Source organism: Arachis hypogaea, chromosome 13, assembly GCF_003086295.3.
Source record: "Arachis hypogaea cultivar Tifrunner chromosome 13, arahy.Tifrunner.gnm2.J5K5, whole genome shotgun sequence".
Classification (NCBI taxonomy): domain Eukaryota; kingdom Viridiplantae; phylum Streptophyta; class Magnoliopsida; order Fabales; family Fabaceae; genus Arachis; species Arachis hypogaea.
The window spans coordinates 8,928,989-8,952,034 of NC_092048.1; the positions used below are offsets into that span (position 1 = coordinate 8,928,989).

Consider the following 23,046-nt stretch of genomic DNA (forward strand, 5'->3'; position numbering starts at 1 on the left):
AACAAAAAATCAGCTGCCATCGAGCTATAATTCAATAGTCGTTTCATCCTCACCTTGAGGTCTTGGGTTTAAATCTCTCACTCTTAATTTAAAAAAAAAAAATCAACTACCAAATTAACCACTATGTATTTGTATATAAATATATTATTTAACTCATTTTTAATATATATTTTATATTTCAACATGTATTTTATACAGATGACTAATTTAGCTGTTGCTTTTAGTTTTTAATATTTTTTTGGTGATTTTCTGGTATATAATTTTTTAATATATTCTCTCCCCAAAAGTTGTGTTTTTTTAAGTCATTTACTCATTTATCTATGATCCATTAGATATATACTAATGGGGCCATGCTTTTCGGACCAAAGAATGGGCCACACTTTAAGACTAGCAACAAGACCCGTGCAACATGATAAGTCCATTGCTCCCATACCCAAAAAGTAACGCAAACATTATTTCCCATTCCTCGAGTATGGGCATTGGTGGAAACTTGTAACAATGATACTCATGCAAATCCATTGGCTTCAAGCGTTTCTATCGTATAAATTTTAAATTTAATACTGATTGAAGAACTCTGCACAAAACATCAATCCATAAACTTCAATGTACACAGTCCTTTGTTGTAGTTATATAAAGTCTGAAGTACCATAGAGCCTCTCATAACTTGCAAAATCTGACTCCAGACTCCAGACTCCAGAGTACTACTACTTGGAAACTCTTGAAGCCTCTCTCATCATAAAAATCGGAATAGAGGATATTGCAATGTTAACGTCAAAGAAACGATATGACATAAAAAAGTTAAAAGAAATTTACAATGTTTCCTACATCATATCCTTCAAGTCCTGCATGATTGAGTGGAATCAGCACCAGCCATTTGATACTTTAATGTGGAAAAAAAGTGAGGAGCGAAACAGCATGAAGATTGAAGAACTCTTACAGTTGCTAGAATTAAGATTGAGCCTCACTATCTGCCTGAATTGTCCATGCAAAAGGGAAGTCATCATAAGGCATGTAAACAAGGGCAGAAGAGGAAAAATGCCACCGCGATGGCGACAACATAAGCTACAATACTCTGTGTTCGGGTCGGACCTGAGGATGAAGAACTGCCAGAGTGTGGCCTTGATAAGTACATCATAGTTTTGTTTACCAGAGGAAGCGGCACGCCATCTTTTCTTGCTCCAAGCACCTTTTGGCTGTTCAAGTCGAAACAAAGTACATGGCACATGTTAGATCCATCCAAAACATGACACTTAAAAGCCGAAGGCCGGAGATACAAGAAGAAAACTAGCTATGGATGCACTGGCAATTTTGCCACATTATGCACTACTTAGAAGAAGACACGTCTAACTGTCTAAAGTATGTGAAATATTGAGTGTGCATACCCTTTTGGTTCCATTTTATGATTTGGTGTTAGGATAAGAATCATCAGAATCCAAAACACCACAAAATTTTTAGGAAGCATGACCACTTCTAAGCATATGGAATTATGAATAACTTGTTTGTTTCTTCTGTTCACTAAGATAATTAAAGAGACTTAGAGACTTTAGTTTGTTTACATTGGTTCAGAGATCAAATCATAAATGTAATTAGAAAAACAGCTGACTAACTTCCAACCTTGCAAAGAAAAATTATTGAACATGTAAACCAATTAAATTGTTATGAAAAAATGATTCAAATTACCAAATTCCAATTAAGTATATGATGATTAATTTAGTATATTCGAGAACATAGCACAAAGGAAAAAGCTCACCCAACCAATCCATGAATGGACCCTCAACTTTAGACCACAAAACATGAAGTCAATTATCTACGACATGGACAACGAAACATTGGAAAAAAGAAAATACCAAAAAATAATCCAACCTTCAATAAGCTTCCACACCAATCATGCACTAAAAACATAAAGAATTGCCCAGTTGCCTCACTCACAATTATCAACTAACGCATCTTAGGAAATATAATAATATTAATATACAGCAATATACACTAATATATGAATATAACTATCACTATGACTATCTACTATATGGTCAAAATAGTAATTTTGACTGAGAGAAATTACCTGGTGTAAGGCAAAGGGCAGAAAATGATTAAGTAATTAGCGGAAGCACACGTGTAAGTGCTGGTTTTGTCATCATACGCGTAGCTATACGCGCGTGGGCAAGCGTGTTTGAAGTAAAGCGAGTAAGCCGAAGGGCCACACGTGTCAGGCGTAGAGTAAGCCTCACTGCAACAATACCTTGGGTCCCCAAACGCCTCACACGCGCTTCTGCACGCGACCCCACCACCTCTACCACTTTTAGTTCCATTCCCACGCGCCACTCTCAGATCTGAAGGACACGCACCGTTCAAGTCCACCAGGCACCCGGTGGCGCTGCACCCTCCTCTCGTCCCTCCCTGAGCCACGATCAGCATCGGAAGGTTGTAACCGTCGACCAAGCTCACGTCATAGAAGTCAAGCCCGTCAGCTCCGTTGAGAGTGAACTCCGCTAATGTTGCCGGCGGCTTTGCTCCCCCGCCACCACACTCCACCTTGCCGGAGCCGCAGTCTGCGGTGACGCACGAGAACTTTCCGTCGGAGTCTTGGCCGCAGAGTGTCCTCGCCCAAATCCGACCCGACCAGGACCTTGGGATGGTGATTGTCCTCGATCTTCCGGCGTTGAGGAGGAAGCCGGTGGTCGGTAGCGGCGGCGAGGTGGCGCCGGAGAGAAGCCCCGGCCATATTGGGTGGCGGCACTTGTTAATAACCCTGAACCGCGCTGATTCTACCTCTGCAAAAAGAGAAAGAACGAATTTTGAAGAAAACAGGCCTTATTACACTGCAAAAAGATAGGTTTTTTTAAATCTTTAGTTCGAGTTTCCGAGTGTTTTTTGTTTGGGTTATGAAGAATGAGAAGAAAGAGTATTGTTACCTGAGAAGAAAGAGAATGCGAAGAAGACGATGATAGTGAGAAAGAGGACAAGGCGACCCATTGGGAGGGATGGAAGATTGGCTTAGTTTAACAGCAAAGATCAAAGCTTTGATTTGATCAGATCACAGAATTTCACTTTATTTTCTGTGTGTGAATCAAGTTGAGTGGTGTTTTGGTTCTTTATTTTTGCTTTGCTTTTCTGTTTTTTTTCTTGCTTGGGTAAATTTCTGGTTTCTGTTTGCTGACTCACTTCACTGTTTCTTAGCTGAGTTAGCTCCAATAATAATATAGTCTTTACCGCCAAAAAGAAAAAAGAAAAAAAAATCCTTTCTATTCTTTTTGATTTTGCTAACCTTTATCTTAAGTAACCACTAACCACTAAACACTAGCCACAGGTTCTACTATTTATAGAACGGAACTATGCCACTTACGCCCCATTGCCAACTTTTCCTTATTTTCCTTCTAATACTGAATTTCTTATATTAATAGCATTAGAAGGTAGCACTTTTTAGAAAGAAATTAGATTTGCTTTGATAAAACTATAAAAGAAGCTTAACTGTCTGTCAGTAGTAACCAATAAGCAAGGGACCCCATGCTAGAGTGTTCCTGGTTCCAAGATTTTGCATGTTGTTATAACTTGTGCTTTAAAAAGAGAAGTGGTCTCTTCCCATAAATCATAAATTAGTCATAGCAAATATGATCCCAAGTGAATAAAGAATGCATAGGTAAATATTAATCTCAGAAGAATAGAATTTTTTGTTGAAACATGATTGTCTAATTCTGCCAAATTGACTATCAATGTTACTGCTCTGAGTGCCATAAAGACCTTAACCAAGTTAAACGTCTAGGCCCTTTTATAGTCATGAAAGCAATGGCGTTCTTGTCATCTTTAAGAGCATTAACAGCCTTTGCAAACTCAAACTCATCCAACTCCTCCAATTTCTGCAATTCCACCAAGCAGTTCTTATACATTGTTGCATTGGCTTCATTTCTCTGCTTGGCTTTGCACTTAGCTGCTGTAAAAACCTCATACAAGACGTTCTCTATAGTTTCGCCAAATTTGCAGTGTGCTCTTTTCTTGCGAAATGATTCGCTTGGACTGACAAATTTGTTCTTCTTGATTCGCAGGTTGTTGATCCGGATTATCGAATCAGAATCAAGCGTGCCATCAATTACTTGTGTTGGAAGATTACATGGTTCTGAAGACCGGACCGTTTCTGTGTAGCTATTTCCTTCTTCTGCTGTAGCTATTGCTCCACTTGGAAAATGAGCTTTTGGAGTGCCTCTTTCCCCTGCATTCAACAAGCCATAACTTGTTATTGAATTCCACAAACACCATAGATAAATTGATCGTGGCTTCACCTTCAAATATGATTGCCATCTGTTTATACAGAGGGAAGCTCTTGCGCCGAAAAGGTCTAGCTTCACATCTTACCTAAAAGTAGCACACAAAACATAACACCAAAATTTGATACATAAACTTACATATGCCTTGAAGAATGAAGATACTTAGTTAGTTACCATAATATAACTGTCCCAAACTTTATCATCAGCCACAACCATGTGCCTAGTTTCATCCCAGGCAAATTCCTTGTGACTAAGTAGTGTTTTGACAACACCATAATCTTTCTTCATAACATTGTATCGATTCTTGATTTGATTCTCTTCCAAGTTCAAGCAAAACTTCTTGTTGAAATCCCATGTGACAGCCTTAATCACTTCATTCTTGAATTCATTGTAAGCTGTTCTTCCATTCTTGTGCTGCTCTCTGAGTAGTTCCACCAAGTACGCGTCGCGAGTCGGCGTCCATTCCGCCTTCGATCGGCCTAGAAATCCATCTTGTCCGGCTGACATTTTTGTCTGGGGTAGGAGGTTTAGTGGTTTACAGTTTTTCAACACATTAATATAAAGCCTCCAATCACTTCCTTCTTTGTTTTTGTGACATAGTCAAGGAACATTGATATATCACAAACGATAAGTCTCAAAAGCATATCTATCCTTATGCAGTACGACTAAGATTCAAATTTCAACTCAAAGGCTAAAAAAATCATATGTATAATTCAAAAGCAAACGTATATGTCATTTATGTAATGAATGATTAATCACTAGCTAGCTAGTAAAATAAGTACCTGAAAGAAGTCAATTCTTATATTGTATTTTTGTAGCAAGAAATCAAGAATGGACCTCAAGAGTAAACTGTGACAATCCAACACCAAAAGCTCATAATAATGCTATGCTTGATAACAAGAGAAATCTTTCATGACCAAAATGACGGAATCAGCTGCATAATAACCATTAACCAAGTTATATATATACTGATCTGTCTGCTTCTGGTTTGACCCTTTATGCCACGTGTCATGCCAGCAAAACAAAATCAGATATGGGCTTTCTTGGGATAAAATAAATTAAACTGCAACATTAGTCCATAGCCACTGGCTTTCATAGTGGGCTTGATCTCTGATTGGCCCAACATGAAGATTTTGGCTAAAAGTTGGGCCAAACAAATATTGGGCCTCAAATATGTTTAGTATATACTACCAAAAAAAAAGTGGTAGTAGCAGTTAATGTAATTAATGTCAAAAGTGTCAAAGTGTCAAAGTGTCAAAATGTGTACACTACAAGTGATGATTTGAAGGAATATGTAAGAATGACAAGATAAATAAAGTGGCTGAAAATGATACAGAATATTTGGTTGGATCTTCACAGTGCAAAAGAAGGGACTAAAGTGATGCAAAAAGGTTTATTGTGAAAATGATAGGATTCTTTTGGTCACAGGGGAAGGCCCCAGCATGGAGGCAATAAATATGAGCCTCCTTATGAGTTATGATGGTGTTTGTGGAGAAATCATAACATCAAAAGCAATTATAAAACATACACATTTGCATCTTTGCAAAATAATTAAGGTTGACCAAAGTTGCATCAGCAACTATTAATTGGTGCAAAAACTAAGGACCCCCCCAACACACACACCTCATGAACTTGAATCAATTTCACTAAGTCAATGCAGGTTTTGGGCTGTCCCATGCCTACCCAAAAGCCTAAAGCTCCAAGACCCACAAAAATATCACAGCAAGAAAGGAGATATTATAATGTGTTTTAACCTTTTTAATCATTAAAGAACATATAGTCCTAACGGTCAATTTTATTTTCTCATGTGTTTAAGCATGCATAATTGCATATCAAGATATAATATAGTTTCATAGTTTTTCCTATTATTCATAGTGTTTTAACTTTGACAATCAATTTTGAACTGTATGCTATTTGATGGATGATTATATATTGTATGATCACATTATTGCCACACTAATATAATCAGACTGAGTTGTTGTCATCAATAGTATTCTCTACAACTTTTATCCGAATTGAGAAAGAATATATATCCCTTTGAAAAATCATTGGTCTTTATAAGTTTTTGACTTGTTCATTCTCAAGATCTCTCTAGGAGTTTCACACTTTCATCACCAACTAAATTAAACAGCATATAGCATGCTACCAACTTTAGCAGGCAAAATGGATATCCATGTTGTTTCTTGATTCCGACAGATACAACACAAGCATGCATAGTTTAAGACTTGAAAAATCTTGTTTGTCTCTAAAAACTATATCTATATCATTCCATTGAAATCACACAATGCAACTTTCTGTTTTTCATCCATGGTCCCCTACCTTAATTAAGGACAGTGATATGGCCCAAGAAAAAACACCATGTTGAAACTAGCATGCCTTATCATAAAGTTCATTTTGGTCCAAAGTTTTGATTTGAAAAATAAAAGAAAAGAAAAGAAAAGAAAACAGTTAGTTATTCCTTGTTTGCAATGTCCATAGTAGATCACCAATCAGCAACCACCTTTGTTGGTTAATTAATTAGCTTCAAACAAAAATTGAATTTTGTTGTTTTTCAATTAATTAATTAAGGCCTTATTGTTCATATGATTGGCTCTGTCGTAAACATGAAGCAAACTATTTCATTTCATAAAATATAGTAGATACAACAAACACTATTCTTGGAAATCGGCTATGTAAGTAAAAACTCATAAGTAGTGATAAGAAGTAATAATAATTGATTCAGAAAATGGGGAATTTGGCCTTAGCCTTGAACATCATTTTGCTTCGGAATTGGTTAAAAACGTGCACAACACACTGAATGTGGCTAATTATGTAGACTCCCACGTTAACCACCACTTCACCTGACAATGAAGGTTGCTACAAATTCATTCTATCCAAAGTTAGAAACATTAAAAAGGTACACTTGTCCCATATATACATATATAGCTACATTAACACTAATGAGCAATCAGCAAAGTGCAAATTAAAGGGTGTGTTTGATTAATTATTGATGCAAGGAATTTTCATTAGAGCAAATTAAACCACACACAATGTAGCAATGGAAATGAAGGTGGTCAAGGAGACAGAAGCTACAGAGAATGTTTCTGGTCCCAGTGACTATAGAAAATTATTATGACCAACATTCTTCATGAATATGTTTTGCTATGCCAAAACAATTTTACTTCTTTTGTGGATATTATTCAATTTAATTTAATGTAATTATTATTATAATGATTTATATGTATTTTGGTTATAGTATGGTATGATCAAGACCACGCACTACTACTAGCTAGGTAAAAATGATTTTCTTATTAACATTGATAAAAGAGACAAACTCATCATGGTTTACCATCATGAGAAGAAGGAGAATAATCAGTGATCTCTTTAGCCAACTCACTCAAATTCTTTTCTAAAAAGGACAAATTTGAAGGCTGGTAAAGTGGTAATACCATAGTAACTTTTTTCTTGCTGAGTTGTTTGGACCACAGTCAGAAAATTTCAGGACAATGAAATTGAAAACGAGGGGTGAAAGAAAATGCAACACTTTTTTCATTTTCACCTACTATTGGAAATGTGCTGTAATTTTCTACGTAGCCTTTAAAGGCCTAAAAATGTATTTGCCGAATAAATGCGTGACACAACTCAAACAAAGTTTTGGCTCTTTTTATTTGTTTTATTAGACAGGAAAAATATAAAAAAGAAAAAGAAAAAGTATCACTGTAACAAAATAAAAAAATAGAAAAATAATTGAGATAGTATTATAGCTTTCTTATTGGAAGAAGATGGGGAAAAAACAAAGAGAATCTAGAGGATTATATGAGAGAAAATAAATAGAATATTATTTGTTGTTTCAAGGAGAAGACATTAGAGAATATTAGGGATACCAAGGAAAATCATGATAAATATTAAAAATTGGGGAGATGCATCTGGGCAAGGGCACATGATCTAACAATTCTACCAATGTTTTGTCTATGTATTTGTCCTAATTCAATCCCCTAAGCCCATTACATTATTTAGAGTGTTATACATATACATATACATTGCATAGAATATTCAAGAATAAAGAAGAATAATAAGTGATTGTGAGCTTATATGTGGAAAATAAAAAAAAAAGTAGAAATAAATATAAGATTTATTTGGTATTTACTATGTGTATGGAAATGCAAATGGGAATAAGGTGAGTTTGAAATTGTTGGCCATGTGATAAAAGCAGCTTTGTTGGAGTTGCAAAGCGACCACGCCCGTTTGGCTGCAATCATGTGGTCTACTATCTTATTATTTCCCTCTTCACTCCTTCTCTTAGCTTCCTTATTTTTCTTAATAATTTAATCCTTTTTATTCTGTCCTCTCCAATGTTTTTACCTTGTTCTTCTTCAACAAATCTATACTATATATCATGTGCCGTGTTATATCTTCTGTTTTCCACATGCCAACACCATATATAATTAAACACAGCTAAATATGTCAAGCTATGTATGTATACATTAAATTAAAAGTTTAAAACTATCTAGCTAGTTAGAAGTTTATTGAAGGTAGATTCAACTTTGGCAAATGTAAAAGCATTCAAATTGGTCAAGCTACCTCGAGTCTTGAAGCAAGGACAAAAACTACTATACAGTGTTTGTTAATTGAGTTATATAAATAAATGGTATAATATTCATACCGACTCTGGTATGTTGCAGTAGGTATATAATAAAGAATGGCAAATTGAGGGAAATACATAGAATAGAATAGTGAAGATGATTGATTTTATTTGGTTAATTAAGTGGGAATTCACAGGATTATGATGATCATTATGCTCGGGAAGCGAGGCACCCCGCTCGTGCGGACAAGCCAATCACGCTCCCTAAAATATGCAATTTTATGTTAGGGCCTTTTAATTCATATTTCAAGCAAGTTAAATAAACTTATACTTATATACTAGTGACAAAGAAGCTAACCAAACCAAGATGCGAGCATTAAGGTATAGTAATAAGAACAAAAGTTGTAATTACCATAAAGGGGCTCCATAACCAAGGGATTTCATCGAATGGCACCAACCTAGCTTTTTACATAAAATTACATTACATTATATATTGGAATAATATCAACCCAATAATATCTCATATGTTATGAAAATATTTTTACCAAAGCAGGTTGTTGTTTTAAATCGTCAGATTACGATGATAAATAAATTTATGAGAATTTATATTTTAGATAAATAAATTTTTAAAAAAATATGAATAAAATTTTTAAGATAATGAATATAAATATATTATTTTTAAATGAATTCTTATAATTAAAATAAAAAATTTAAATTTAAATTAACTTGTTCGTATTTATTATTTTAAAAAAATTTATTAATATTTTTTTTTAAATTAATTTATTCTAAATATATATTTTTAAGATTTTATTTGTCATTCTACCGCTTTTTCTTTTTTATGTGAGAGAGAGAGGAGTGTATCTCACAATGATGTGAGAAGAGATGAGTTTTACGCTGGTATGGTTTAAACAATTTAGACCCTCCGATTTGTTTCATTTTTTAAACCAACAATCAGAAATCGGATGGTCCGATTTGTGATTTCGAAAATAAAAAAAAAATTTAATGTTAAAATCGGACCGTCCGATTTTTATAATAAATAAAAAAATTAAAAAATACGAAACGGACCTCCGATTTGTAATATATTTTTTTCTTCAAATAAATCGGACCCTCCGATTTGTAGTTTATTTTTTTCTTCAAACAAATCGGACCGTCCGATTTAAATAAAACACCATATAAAAAAAACCAAATCTTCCAATAACAATGTATTACACATGTATTTAAACAATATAAAAAAAATTAGCCGGATTCCTATTCAAATTATTATTTGTAATTTTTTTAAAAAAAAAGAAATGAAAAAAGAGAGTGGATTTGACTCGATTCCCAAGAATAGAGTGTCTCTTTTCTCTCTTCCTTTTAGTGTTGTGTGGTGTATATATATAGCGCCATCGACACAAGTCTTTTCCAAATCTCATCTCATCTCATCATCAATCACACACCACAACCACTTTCTTAGCTTCCACACCAAGAAGAAGAAGAAGAAGAAGAAGAAGAAACTGCATAAAAAATGGCATCGTCATCAGATAAGGTGGTAGAAACAGTAATAGCGGGTAACTACGTAGAAATGGAAAGCGAAGGAGGGAAGGGAAAAGACATGAAAAGCAGGGTATCAAGCCTGTTATGGCACGGCGGTTCAGTGTACGACGCATGGTTCAGCTGCGCATCAAACCAAGTAGCACAAGTGCTTCTAACATTGCCATACTCCTTCTCTCAGCTAGGCATGGCGTCCGGCATAGCATTCCAACTACTGTACGGTTTGCTAGGTAGCTGGACGGCGTACCTGATAAGCATACTGTACGTAGAATACAGAACTCGAAAAGAGAGAGAGAAGGTGAACTTCAGGAACCACGTGATCCAGTGGTTCGAGGTTCTTGATGGACTCCTGGGGAAGCACTGGAGGAACGTGGGTTTGGCGTTTAACTGCACGTTTCTTCTGTTTGGATCTGTTATCCAACTCATCGCCTGTGCCAGCAACATATATTACATCAACGATAATCTTGATAAGAGGACTTGGACTTATATCTTTGGTGCTTGCTGTGCCACCACCGTCTTCATTCCTTCTTTTCATAACTACAGAATCTGGTCTTTCTTGGGTCTTCTTATGACCACTTACACTGCCTGGTATCTCACCGTTGCTTCTCTCCTTCACGGCCAGGTATTATATGTCTTGTTTTGTTTATTTATTATGCATTCATTCATTCATACATACATATGTATTAATAATGATGGATGGAGTAGGTGGAAGGAGTTAAGCATTCCGGTCCGACCAAGTTGGTTTTGTATTTTACGGGGGCCACAAACATTCTCTACACCTTCGGGGGACATGCTGTTACTGTGTAAGACACATACATGATTCATTATTTATTTCTGTATACCCGAAAATGCCCTTGTTTTGAATGGTTTGTTGTGTACAGAGAGATAATGCACGCAATGTGGAAGCCACAGAAGTTCAAGAGCATATACTTAGTGGCAACAATATATGTGCTGACATTGACGCTTCCATCGGCGGCAGCAGTGTATTGGGCATTCGGAGACATGCTTCTGAACCACTCAAACGCATTTGCTCTGCTGCCAAGATCCCCATTCAGGGACATGGCTGTCATTTTGATGCTGATCCACCAGTTCATAACATTTGGGTTTGCATGCACCCCGTTATACTTTGTGTGGGAGAAAGCAATTGGAATGCATGAATGCAAGAGCCTCTGCAAGCGTGCACTAGTGAGGCTGCCTGTTGTCATTCCCATATGGTTCTTGGCCATCATATTCCCCTTCTTTGGCCCCATCAACTCCACCGTTGGATCTCTCCTTGTTAGCTTCACTGTTTACATCATCCCTGCCCTTGCTCACATCTTCACCTTCAAATCCTCCTCTGCCCGTCAGGTATATATTCTTACATCAAGGATCAAGACAAACACATCTCATCAAAATGCTTCCTATATAACAGAATATTGTACACAGTCCTCCAAACTATTCAAAGACAAGTCACATCATCACAATAGTACCTATTTTCTTTCTTCTGTATCTAAAATTATGAATTCAACTTTTTATGCAGAATGCAGTGGAGCAACCTCCCAAGTTTATGGGAAGATGGGTCGGAACCTATGTCATCAATGTGTTTGTGGTAATCTGGGTGCTAGTAGTAGGCTTTGGATTTGGAGGGTGGGCTAGCATGGTCAACTTCATTCACCAGATTGACACTTTTGGACTCTTCACTAAGTGTTACCAGTGCCCTCCACCACAGCTGCCACATCAGCTCAACGCTACCGCCACTGCCACAGCTGCTGCTCCTTCCCCTCACCACCACTCCCTTCCTCCTCTTCATCATCGTGGTGGTCACTGATTATCCCAATCAATGGTGGTGCAAGTGCAATGCATGTTATGTAGTACTCCTTGCTAGCTAGCTATAGCTACATTGTTGTTAATTAATTAAGGAGAGATCGATGTGATGAATCAGAGTTCAGTCATGTCCTGCATTTATTATGTATTGGTCATGCCATAATTAAAACAAACACATAATGTATTCTTCTTTTTCACTTAGTTTGTTTACCCCTTCTAGCTCTCATCTTACACTACTTTACCACTTTAATTTAATTTCTCATGCTCTCTGCAATCTTAATATGTGTGGAATAATAATAATGAAAGGTTCAATAATTAAAGTAGGAATCAAAGCAAAGAAAGAAAAGAGAAGTTCTCTCATGATTCATATAATGTATGGCATATATCCTTGGAAATAGAAAAACATAAAAACGAAATGCCTGCCTTTTATAATCAACAACAATGAATGTACAGGCTTGAAAATGATTAGAGATGAAACAAAGGTATATAATCGTTCAGCCAGGATAGAGGAATGGTAGTTACTACTGATGAGAGCATCTTTTGCTTTTTTACATGTTTCTCAGACTTTTTTTCATTGATTCAAAGAGTAGCATATGTAAACAGTGATATAGTGTTAGTGTGTTACATAGACTTCTGTATATCATCATCAATAATATACATAGCAAAATTAAAGTTGGAAACTAAAGCAAATAAAGGCTGCTGTGTACGAATACTGTACCAATTGACATAACATATAATAAATGTGTCATGTATAGAGTTAGGTAGGTGGGAGAATCTAATAATTATTAGGTATCTATCTATCTATCTACCTATCTAGATCCATAGCTCCCTTGAAAAGGGTGGCTGAAAAATACAGTGACAATGCGATCTTATGATATACGTCTAAAGCAAATAGACCTTTCATGCGAGTTCTGAGAACACACAGCAGCTTTTCTTTTCTTTTTTTCAATATGTAACAGGCATGCAATGGAAAAAGAGGGAAAAGAAAGAACAATTGCAATAACAAAGCTTTGAGACTTTTCAGTTGAAAGAATATCTTCTCTCATCAACTTTAATCAGTTCATTTGGATCTACCCCTTTTTTTTTTCTCTCAAGGTAAAAGAGGAGAGCCCTGCTATCAACTTTGGAGACAAGCTTTGCTTCTTTCTTTGGTTTCGGCCTAGCTCCAAACTGGTTCTCTTATTCATTGATAGTTATATTTTTATCTTTATTATTTGCTTTTCCCTGAATGGAAAAAGACAAGAGTAACCAAAGTATTCTTCTTGGGACTCGGAGCCTTGTATATATATATGAATTAACAACTAGGTGTTTAGCAATCCCCTAAACAAGTTCTAAAGATATTTGAGTTGATGATATTGACATACAATATTATGATCATTTTGATGTTGGAAAAATATTTTTCATAATTATATACTGGTTGCTATAAACTTGTGGCTTAATGTAATTATAAATAGGTTTTACAGAGATACTTACAAAAAAGAATTGAGCCTTATGTAATATTCAAGTTTAATTTAATTTTAATATCTATCTGCATCTAATTATGTAATGCTACTTCGATAAAGATAACTACTTTTTGTATTGAAGGGGTGAATGATCATCCAAAAAAAACAAATGCGATTAGACTATTATATAAAATATTATACATTTGATTTGAAATTATAGTCTATTCAAGTGTAGTCTTTACTAGTTGTTAACTCTTTTTACATTTAATTTGAAATTAAAAATAATTTAGTTGCATGAATAATTAAGAAAAAATATGTAATATGACATTATTCTATTCCAGATAACTATTTTTAATAAAGTAACAAATTAAACATTAAGCAAAGCAATAGATTTTGTTAATCTTCTTTTCCTTTCGTTACTAGCAATTTCAATTCAATTACCGGAAAGAGTTAAACTTTTAAATATATTTTTTGAGTCTAACTAGAGACCTAACTACTACAATTTAATATCAGCTAACATTTTTTGGAACGACCTTTAACTAGTATTAATCACAAGTTCACAACACTCACCCGTCTAATGTTTCCTCAGCTAAATCTAATCTCAAACTCGGATACACATATTGCAAGACAAAGATCAGAGACCCTCATTCAAGTGAAAATCCCTCTGACGCATTAATAAAAATTTTGTTAAGTAAAACTTAGATAAAAATTTGTCAACTATCATATTATATAATTATTCTACAAATTATACCATGGTTTGAATTTAGTTAAGAAAAGTGTGAAAATAAAAAAATTATAATAGTGTGATGTACTGGGCTGTAACCGGTAAAAGACATAACATCTCTGTGAGTTGGTGTATAATAACTAATAAGTCAGGCGTTCCATTTACCAAAAAAAAAAAAAAAAAAAAATACTCGCATGATGACATTTTTATATTAAGATGACATTGTGGATTTTTAGATAATTAATCAAATATATTTAGTTCAAATATATCAATTCATCTAATGATTCATAATGCTATTTTTATGTAAAAATATTATCATAGGAGTATTCACAAAACAAAATTTTTTTTAATTGTCTGACTAGATAAAATTTTACTTATGTGATATTAGAAATTGCATGATTATATAGAGATATTTTCATCACATTAAAATAGAAAGACCACAAGAGCTTAGTATTAATGCATATCAAGATGATGATGTTGGTTATCAATGGTGTTCCTGTGTGAAAATAGGTCTCCAAGGTATAGCCTGTTTTGCTAGTGCTTAAATTTGCTTTCCTTGAGAGTGAGAAGAAAGAACATCGTCTTCTTGTAAGGATGACGGCGGTGGGCGGCGCACTCCAACACTCAGTAAGAGTAAAAGATAAAGATGAAGTTATTCGAAATGAATAACGTACCTCCTTCATGTCAGGAGTGGATATATTTATAGAATTGTTGTGCTACAAGTGGTTACTACGATACTAGAGTCCCATGATATGGATATTATGCCGATTGCAGAGTTGCAAGGAACCATAGAAAGCCACATCAGCAGAATATTGGAGAAGTCAGAAAAATCAACTGAAGAAGCCCTGAAAAGTCAAGTGAATTTAAACAATGTTACAGAATTAAGTCATACACAAGAAGGACGAGGTCGTGGTTTTAATTTTCAAAGTATAGGCAGAGGAAGTTTCAGAGAAAGAGGTCGTGGCAATTACAACCAAAGAAGTTACAATAATTTTACACCACCTAATCAAGAAAGAGGTGGAACAAGTTTCAGGCCTGTCAACCGAGGAAGAAGTCGAGGCAATTTTTATCAAGAAAGAACCAATTTCAACTGTTTTCATTGTGAAAAGTATGGACAAAAAGCAGCAGATTGCAGGTTCAAAATGGTGAATAACAATTAAGTACACGTTGCAAAAAATCAGCATCAAAAGATTGATGATAATTCGGGTACTCAGACTTTATTATTTACAAGTAATTCATGTATTGAAGATGAAAATATATGGTACTTGGATAATGCTTGTAGTAATCATATGCCTGGTAGAAAGGAATTCTTTTCTTCATTAGATGATTCTGTTAAACTATTATTGAAGTTTGGTAATAGTACAAAGATCCCTATTGAAGGAAAATGACACATACCAATTAGATTGAAGGATGATTTTCTGAGTTATATTTCTGATATTTTCCATGCTCTTGAACTTAATTACAATTTATTGAGTATGGGACAATTATCTGAGAAGTGATATAAGATGATAACTTATCATGGACATTGCACTGTATTTGATAACAATGGAAGGTTCATAGATAAAGGAAAGATGACTTCAAACAGAATGTTTCCATTAAAAATTCAACATGTTAATCCCTCTTGCTCTGTAATACTTGATGATAACTGGTTGTGGCATATGCGGTTTGGGCATTTTTATTTTTCTGGCCTAAACTATCTATTAAGAAAATGACTTGTTTCTGGTCTACTACGGATTCATATTCCCAATTGTGTTTATGAGATTTGTCAACTGGGATTCTGGGAAAGGAGCACAGAGATCCATTCCCTATAGGAAAGTCATGGAGAGCTAGAAGATTACTTGAAAGTGTGCATTCAGATATCTGTTCTGTAGAAGTTCCAAGTAATGGTGGTAGCAGGTACTTTATCACTTTTATTGATGATTTTAGTAGATATACATGGGTATACTTTCTGAAGCAGAAATCAGAAGCATGTGATGTCTTTAAGACATTCAAGGCGTTTGTCGAAAAACAAAGTGGCTATAAAATCAAAATTCTCAGAACAGACAGAAGAACGGAATATCTTGCGTGTTCATAATACTTTAAGCAACACGGAATTCAACACTAACTAACAACTAGATATACTCCTCAACAAAATAGAGTTGCTGAAAGAAAGAACAGAACCATCATGGATATGTTCATATGCATGCTCAAGTCAAAACAAATGCCTAAAGAGTTTCGGACAGAAGCAATCGCAACAGCAGTTAATATTTTAAACAGGTGTCCAACAAAAAGTGTTCGTGATAAAACTCCAAAGGAAGCTTGGAGTGGAAAGCGGCCTTCCATCCATCATTTCAGAGTCTTTGGGTGTATTGCTTATGCCCACATACCAGATCAATTAAGGAAGAAGTTAGATGACAAAGGCGAGAAGTGTATTTTTATTGGCTATAGCACAGCCTCAAAAGCATACAAGTTGTACAATCCAGAAACAAAGAAAGTAATCATCAGCAGAGATGTGGCGTTCAACGAGAAAGACATGTGGGACTGGAACACAAAGATAGAAAAGCAGCTGACTATAATTCCAAATACATGTGATGAAGTAGAAAAAGGCAACCTGACACAACCAAACAACTAGAATCATCTAGAAGATCACAAAGAGAGCGGAGACTACCTGCTAGATTAGCAGATTATGAAGTTGGCAATGACAACGATCCGTCCGATGAAGAAATCATAAAATTTGCTCTATTTTTAGACTGTGAGCCGTTGAACTTTGAAGAAGCCTCTAAAGACAACACTTGGAAGAAAGCAATGGATGAGGAGATTCATGCTATTGAGAAGAATGACACATGGGAGCTGACAGATTTACCAGCAGATAAGAAGCCGATTGGAGTAAAGTGGGTTTATAAAACTAAGTACAAACCCAACGGTGAAGTTGATCATTTCAAAGCAAGATTTGTTGTAAAAGGATACAAACAAAAGCCAGAAGAAGAAGTGTATGTTGAGCAACCTGCAGGATATGAAGTTTTTGGAAAAGAAGATAAAGTTTACAAGTTGAATAAAGCCTTGTACGGGTTAAAGCAAACACCAAGAGCGTGGTATAAGAAGATTAATTCTTATTTTACTCAGAATGGTTTCAAAAGATGTCCGTTTGAACATACTCTTTATATCAAGTTTGTTAAACCTGGAGATATCTTGATCGTGTATCTTTATGTTGATGATTTGATCTTTACTTGGAACAATTTGAAGATAATTGCAGAATTCAGGGAGGTTATGATAAAGCACTTTGAAATGATAGATATGGGCTTGATGTCTTACTTTTTTGGCATTGAAGTGGTTCAAAGAGATGATGGCATTTTCATTTCTTAGAAGAAATATACAAATAGTATTTTGAAGAAATTTCAAATGGAACATTCAAAGCCAGTTCCTACTCCAGTTGAAGAGAAGTTCAAGTTACTAAGAGAAGATAAAGGAAGAGTAGTAAATCCTACATATTACAAAAGCTTGATTGGAAGTCTAAGGTATTTGACTACGACTAGACCAGATATTGTGTTTGGAGTTAGTTTGCTTAGCAGATTCATAGAGAAACCTTGTACCAACCATTTGCAAGCGGCAAAAAGGATTTTTCGATATATCAAAGGTACTTTAAATGATGATATTTATTATGAAAATAGTAAAGAAGTGAATCTTGTCGGTTACACTGACAGTGATTGGACTGGAGATATAGAAACAAGAAAAATTACTTCAAGATTTGTATTTCATCTTGGTTCTAGTGCAATTTCATGGTCATAAAAAAGCAACCAGTAGTAGCATTCTCTACAACAGAAGCAGAATATATAGCAGCATCAAATTGTGCAACGCAAGCAGTTTGGCTAAGAAGAATTCTTAAGGAATTGAACGAGAAACAAAGTACTCCAACAACAATATTTTGCGATAACAAGTCAGTTATTGCACTTTGCAAAAACCAGTATTTCATGGAAGATCGAAGCATATTGATATTTGGGTTCATAAAATTAGAGAATTGGTAAATGAGAAAGAAGTTGTGATCGAGTACTGTCCAACTGAAGAACAAGTTGCAGATATATTTACAAAGCCATTGAAGACCGAGTTATTTTGCAAGTTGAAGAAGATGCTTGGAATGATAAACTCTACAAGTTTGATTTAAAGGAGGCAATGTTAAAAAATTAAATCAAGAATATTCAAGAAAGTAGTACAACTACAACATACTAGAACATTGAAGAAGTTCAAAATCAAATTGAATTGAAATTGAATACAAGTTGCACTCATCATCTTCATATTAGAAGAATGAAGAATTATAAATTGGAAGCTTCAAGATTGATGATTAAGAATTTGACGCAAAATTGAATAAGGAATTGACTAGTCAAAGTTTCTACACGTTTCTTGAATTATGACAACTAGTTTCTTGAATTATGACAACTAGTGCTTAGTTGTTATAAGAATTATTATTTTATTATGAAGGTTTGCTTATATAAAGTCTTCATATGTATGTTGTTATCTATTTCTCTATGAACCAAAATATTTAGTGTTTGTTTCAAAAAAATTCTCTCCTTATTATTATGAGTGTTAGTGAGTTTGAGAAATGAAAAATATGATAGCGTCATTTATACGAGTGAGTAATCCTATGGCCAATTAAGTGTGGATATTATACTTACAAATAGAATAAAATTAAGACTTTTAGAGTGTGGATAGAATTAGAATGGAGAGATTTTTAAGGTACTAGTATTAGGTTTTAAGAAAGTTTTTTTTTGGGGGGGGGGGGGGGATTATGAAGAAAGTTTCAAGCCTGCAGATAAAGTTAGAATGAAATCCAAATTCTACCCTAGCCATTGTTGACCCTGTTATAAGCACTAGACTAAGACTTTGCAGGAGAGATTCAAAGTTCTAAACAGGTTCTTTCTTCTTTGGTGGTGGAAAGTTCTGAATAGGTTAGATGTGAAAGCTTACAGTTTTTCTTTTATTTGAAGAGGCCAAGGGCCCAAAAAACGTACCTAGTTTCTACATTGTGTTGAACGAGACTAACAGGAAACGGGAAATATAATGCACTAAAAAGTAAGCCCAAATTGACAGGCCTCCAAGGACATGGATTGCATTAAATCAGGGAAGAACCCAATGACGCTTACCACTTCCAATAATACATTAAAAGAAACCGAAATACTAAGCATTACAAAACGAATTCATGGGCTATTCTTGTTGGGGTTATATCAGATATGTTGACTCAGTCCAAAACAGATTAAGTTCCTACATTACATCACTCGAGAAGTTTATTTTCAAGGGTAGTGCTAGGGTGAAATTTGGAATCATCGAAGTTTTTTAGTTTGAAGGCTTTTTATTTATTTATTTTTCTTTTTATGAGAGTAGACGTGATACTTATCCGTTAGCATTTAGACTATTTCCTCTCTCTTAAAATCAAATACAGTTAAGATTCTTAAATTTGCTTTCAAACACAAACAAGCCGAGTTAGATAATTAGATTTTATAATAATAATAATAATAATAATAATAAATTTAGTTTATATGCACTTCCGTTGAAATAAAAGTAACTAATATAAGTCTTACTTTCTCATATTATTCGAAAAATAAAATTTTTCCCAAATCAAACCTATGTCTTTAGTTACATAATATACATTTCTGGCATAGTTAAATTATTGGCTCATGAAATGAAAAATAAGGGATGCGCGGAACCTTAAACCTTTTCAGAAACCGGCAGTGCTATATCCCTTAAATTATTCAGTGCGAATTGATATCGAAATAAAATAATATCCTATTGCGATTAGATCAACAATTCATAATTTTCAACTTACTATACAAAATCGCACTGCACAAAATATCATTCAAGTGAAAAAAAAATAAACAATAAACTCCACAGCAACTGTTAGATTGAACAATACTGGGATTAATTTAACAATCCACAAATTTCAATAGTCAGATTTGAATAAAACAAAAAGCAACGAACTCCACATCATTGGTCAGATTTCCTTCAAATTCTTTCATACCAACAACCATTATGTAACCTGTGGTTATATAATAAATACTAATTGTGGAACACACATTCAGTAAGGAAAAAACATGAAATTTGATATAACAAAGTACACTATTTAAGAGAAGATTTATTCTCAACAATCTGAACTAAATATTTAGGAAAAATTGAACTAAATATTTAGGAAAAATTGAACTAAATATTCTCATCAATCATCAAACAAGAATGCATTCTTAAAAAGCAAACTAGAAATCCAATACTGCAGCTAGCATCAAGTTGGATTTCACCAGCTGGTATTGAGCTTCTGGATTCAATCAATGCTAATAGTAGCAATAGATAATGTACAATGATCAAAACAGAACCATAATAAAAACAAATTAATTGATGAATAACAAAGCATTTTGGTTATTAGGAAACAACACTTAAATTCATTGTTTGAGCTCTGATTAGCATCCCAGAAAACATACTCGAAGCACACAGGCATACAAATCAGCAATATATTCAATTTTTTCTGTATGTGCATTGACACCAAATAAGTGAAATAACAGTAAAAATTAAGGGCTTAAAACAATGTTGGTAGGATTTCATTCTTCAGTACCATTAATTCACAAAATCAATACCAACACATCACCAGATCTCACAGCAAAAGTTCAAAGCAAATCACCAACACCACATCATCAAAAATATAAAAAGCATTGAATCAATCTGGCACCCACAACAATTATAGAAACTAAACCACATGTTCCAGCATGAGCAAAAGTAATTTCAAATCTTGTTCACCATGTCTTAACCAGGCTCGGAAACAGAGAGCCATACATGCAAATGATTTCACAACTTGACAAAAAAATTAAAGAGAGCTCCTCCGTATCCCGAATCCGAACAAAACGAAACACCTAATTTGATTGTAATATTAAGAAAGCAGAGTTGCCAACCACATAATCTAACAGATCCATCATCAAAATAGATAAAACCCTAACATAAAAACTCGGAAATTAAAATCGAGAAACCACCCCCAACAAAACGCAAATCATTGAAAACCCTTCTACCCATTCTCTATGTCAAACGCAAAAAGTAATGAGCAGACACATTAAAACATCATACGTTCTATTTTCAGCGAGAGCCTGTTGGGCAGTCTCTTGCAAAATGCCCAGAATCCCCACAGTTGTAGCAGCTTCCGCCACCACCGCCGCCGCCTCCACCGTACCTGCCTCCTCCTCCGCCTCCTCCCTGGGTGCAATCCCTGGCCATGTGACCCATCCCACCGCAGCTGTAGCAAGCGCCGCCGCCACCTCCTCCTCCTCCTCCGTATCCACCACCACCATATCCACCGCCGCCACGGCCTCCACCGCGAGCACCGCCGCCATATCCTCCTCCACCACCATATCCACCACCATAGCCGCCGCCGCCGCCTCGTCCACCGCCGTAACTCCTTCCACCACCTCCGCCACCGCCTCCACCACGGCGACTCCCCTGCACGTTAGAGCCATCAGGTCCAGTGACATCAACGGCCTTGGTGCGTCCATCAGGATCGGACTCTATGGCGAACTCAACGGATTCACCCTCGGCGAGGCTGCGAAACCCTTCGGATCGAATCGAAGATTGATGAACAAAGAGTTCTTCGCCGCCATCGTCGGGGGTTATGAAACCGAAACCCTTCTGGTCATTGAACCACTTCACCTTACCGCAAACCCTACTCATTCTCACACACACACAAACTCACTCTGATTTTGATTTGATTTTGATTTTGGGAGAATAAGGGTTTCGCACAGGGGAATGGGGCAAAACGGTGCTGTTTTATATCCGCAGCTCGGTTATTGGGACCGACACGTCAGCATGTGAAGGGTGAAAATCACTCCTTGCTGTATCAGGGCTTTATTGGGCTTTGTGGGCCCCCAATTGCCGTTTCATTTTTAAAAGAAATTTGGGTGCTCCAGATTTGGATTTGTTGATCGTGTGGTGGGGGGTGTGGCCTATTGGTTCGTGATGTGTTCTGGGTCGTTGGATTTCTGGGTTGTACCGTCTGAAAACGTGATTGATGGCACTGGCGCCAGAGTGCAGTGGTCAACGCTGCTTCTTCTTTTTCGATTTTGAATGAAGAATGGAGTTAAGCGTGAAGTTTTCTATTTACTCTCTTACGCTGTTTATCACTGTTCCCCAAAATATCTTTCTCCCACGCAGTTAGGTTATGAGTTTCCCTCACCCGCAAACTACTCTTATTTTATAAATCTTTATTCAAAAATACATATTTACACTCTTATACAAATTATTGATTTATTTCTCATTTTCGCAATTTATAAGCAAAATTAAAAATGTATTTTACTTTAATTTCAAAGTCACTGACAATAAAATTGTTTATTAAAGTAGAAAAAATTCACTTTAAATTAAATATGAAAACAAAACAAAACTAATAAAAATAAATATTTAAATTTTGTGTTCTAATTTAAATACGTATTTTCATAAACTTATAACTTTAAAACAAAATTATTAACATTTTTTTAAATTCATTAAAATCTAAAAAATTATTATAAATTTTTAATGTTGAAAAATTAATAAATATCATTATCAAAACATTTGTTATATACTTATTTTTATTAATTAAATAATAATAATTTTTTAATTATTGTTTTACTTCTAAATGTAAAAAAAAAAAAAAGTTAATCTCTTGATATAATTATATTAGGACTCTCTTTTACTTCTAAATGTAAAAAAAAAAAAAATCATATACTCTTGTATTTTTATACTTTATATTAACTTTTT

General features: G+C 35.0%; 4 protein-coding genes across 8 annotated transcripts; 1 reads left to right on the forward strand and 3 right to left on the reverse strand.

Annotated features, from left to right (window-relative positions):
• Positions 1–518: 518 nt before the first annotated feature.
• On the reverse strand, positions 519–3,360 carry LOC112737032 (thaumatin-like protein 1b). 4 transcript variants are annotated; one of them, XM_025786739.3, is made up of 5 exons: positions 2,913–3,284; positions 2,063–2,771; positions 1,090–1,193; positions 938–972; positions 519–842 (listed from the first exon to the last, which is right to left on the reverse strand). In XM_025786739.3, the coding sequence occupies exons 1-4, from the start codon at positions 2,971–2,973 to the stop codon at positions 965–967; spliced, it is 882 nt and encodes a 293-aa protein (XP_025642524.1). In that variant the 5' UTR covers positions 2,974–3,284; the 3' UTR covers positions 519–842; positions 938–964. The 4 variants fall into 4 exon arrangements, 3 of the variants coding, with proteins under 3 accessions (XP_025642524.1, XP_025642523.1, XP_025642522.1); XR_003168865.3 differs by having other exon boundaries at positions 938–1,193; XM_025786738.3 differs by having other exon boundaries at positions 519–972; positions 2,913–3,360.
• Positions 3,361–3,612: 252 nt separating this feature from the next.
• Positions 3,613–5,273, reverse strand: LOC112737033 (uncharacterized). 2 transcript variants are annotated; one of them, XM_025786741.2, is made up of 4 exons: positions 5,042–5,179; positions 4,434–4,772; positions 4,275–4,347; positions 3,613–4,204 (listed from the first exon to the last, which is right to left on the reverse strand). In XM_025786741.2, the coding sequence occupies exons 2-4, from the start codon at positions 4,764–4,766 to the stop codon at positions 3,714–3,716; spliced, it is 897 nt and encodes a 298-aa protein (XP_025642526.1). In that variant the 5' UTR covers positions 4,767–4,772; positions 5,042–5,179; the 3' UTR covers positions 3,613–3,713. The 2 variants fall into 2 exon arrangements, with proteins under 2 accessions (XP_025642526.1, XP_025642525.1); XM_025786740.2 differs by having other exon boundaries at positions 4,434–5,273.
• Positions 5,274–10,163: 4,890 nt separating this feature from the next.
• Positions 10,164–12,354, forward strand: LOC112737035 (auxin transporter-like protein 5). The gene is made up of 4 exons (XM_025786742.3): positions 10,164–10,972; positions 11,056–11,153; positions 11,232–11,697; positions 11,870–12,354. Exons 1-4 carry the CDS (start codon positions 10,325–10,327, stop codon positions 12,155–12,157), a joined length of 1,500 nt encoding a protein of 499 aa, XP_025642527.1. The 5' UTR covers positions 10,164–10,324; the 3' UTR covers positions 12,158–12,354.
• Positions 12,355–21,010: 8,656 nt separating this feature from the next.
• LOC112737036 (uncharacterized) lies at positions 21,011–22,126 on the reverse strand. The gene has a single exon (XM_025786743.2). It carries the CDS (start codon positions 21,985–21,987, stop codon positions 21,400–21,402), a length of 588 nt encoding a protein of 195 aa, XP_025642528.1. The 5' UTR covers positions 21,988–22,126; the 3' UTR covers positions 21,011–21,399.
• Between the last annotated feature and the right edge of the window lie 920 nt (positions 22,127–23,046).

Coding starts and splice junctions, on each gene's coding strand:
- LOC112737032 (XM_025786737.3), bottom strand. CDS start 2,973: ATGGGTCGCCTTGTCCTCTTTCTCACTATCATCGTCTTCTTCGCATTC. Junction 2,772..2,912: donor CGCATTCTCTTTCTTCTCAG/GTAACAATACTC, acceptor CTCTTTTTGCAG/AGGTAGAATCAGCGCGGTTC. Junction 1,194..2,062: donor TGCCCTTTGCCTTACACCAG/GTAATTTCTCTC, acceptor CGACTTGAACAG/CCAAAAGGTGCTTGGAGCAA.
- LOC112737033 (XM_025786740.2), bottom strand. CDS start 4,766: ATGTCAGCCGGACAAGATGGATTTCTAGGCCGATCGAAGGCGGAATGG. Junction 4,348..4,433: donor TTTGGGACAGTTATATTATG/GTAACTAACTAA, acceptor TGCTACTTTTAG/GTAAGATGTGAAGCTAGACC. Junction 4,205..4,274: donor GATGGCAATCATATTTGAAG/GTGAAGCCACGA, acceptor TGTTGAATGCAG/GGGAAAGAGGCACTCCAAAA.
- LOC112737035 (XM_025786742.3), top strand. CDS start 10,325: ATGGCATCGTCATCAGATAAGGTGGTAGAAACAGTAATAGCGGGTAAC. Junction 11,154..11,231: donor GGGGGACATGCTGTTACTGT/GTAAGACACATA, acceptor TGTTGTGTACAG/AGAGATAATGCACGCAATGT. Junction 11,698..11,869: donor AATCCTCCTCTGCCCGTCAG/GTATATATTCTT, acceptor CTTTTTATGCAG/AATGCAGTGGAGCAACCTCC.
- LOC112737036 (XM_025786743.2), bottom strand. CDS start 21,987: ATGAGTAGGGTTTGCGGTAAGGTGAAGTGGTTCAATGACCAGAAGGGT.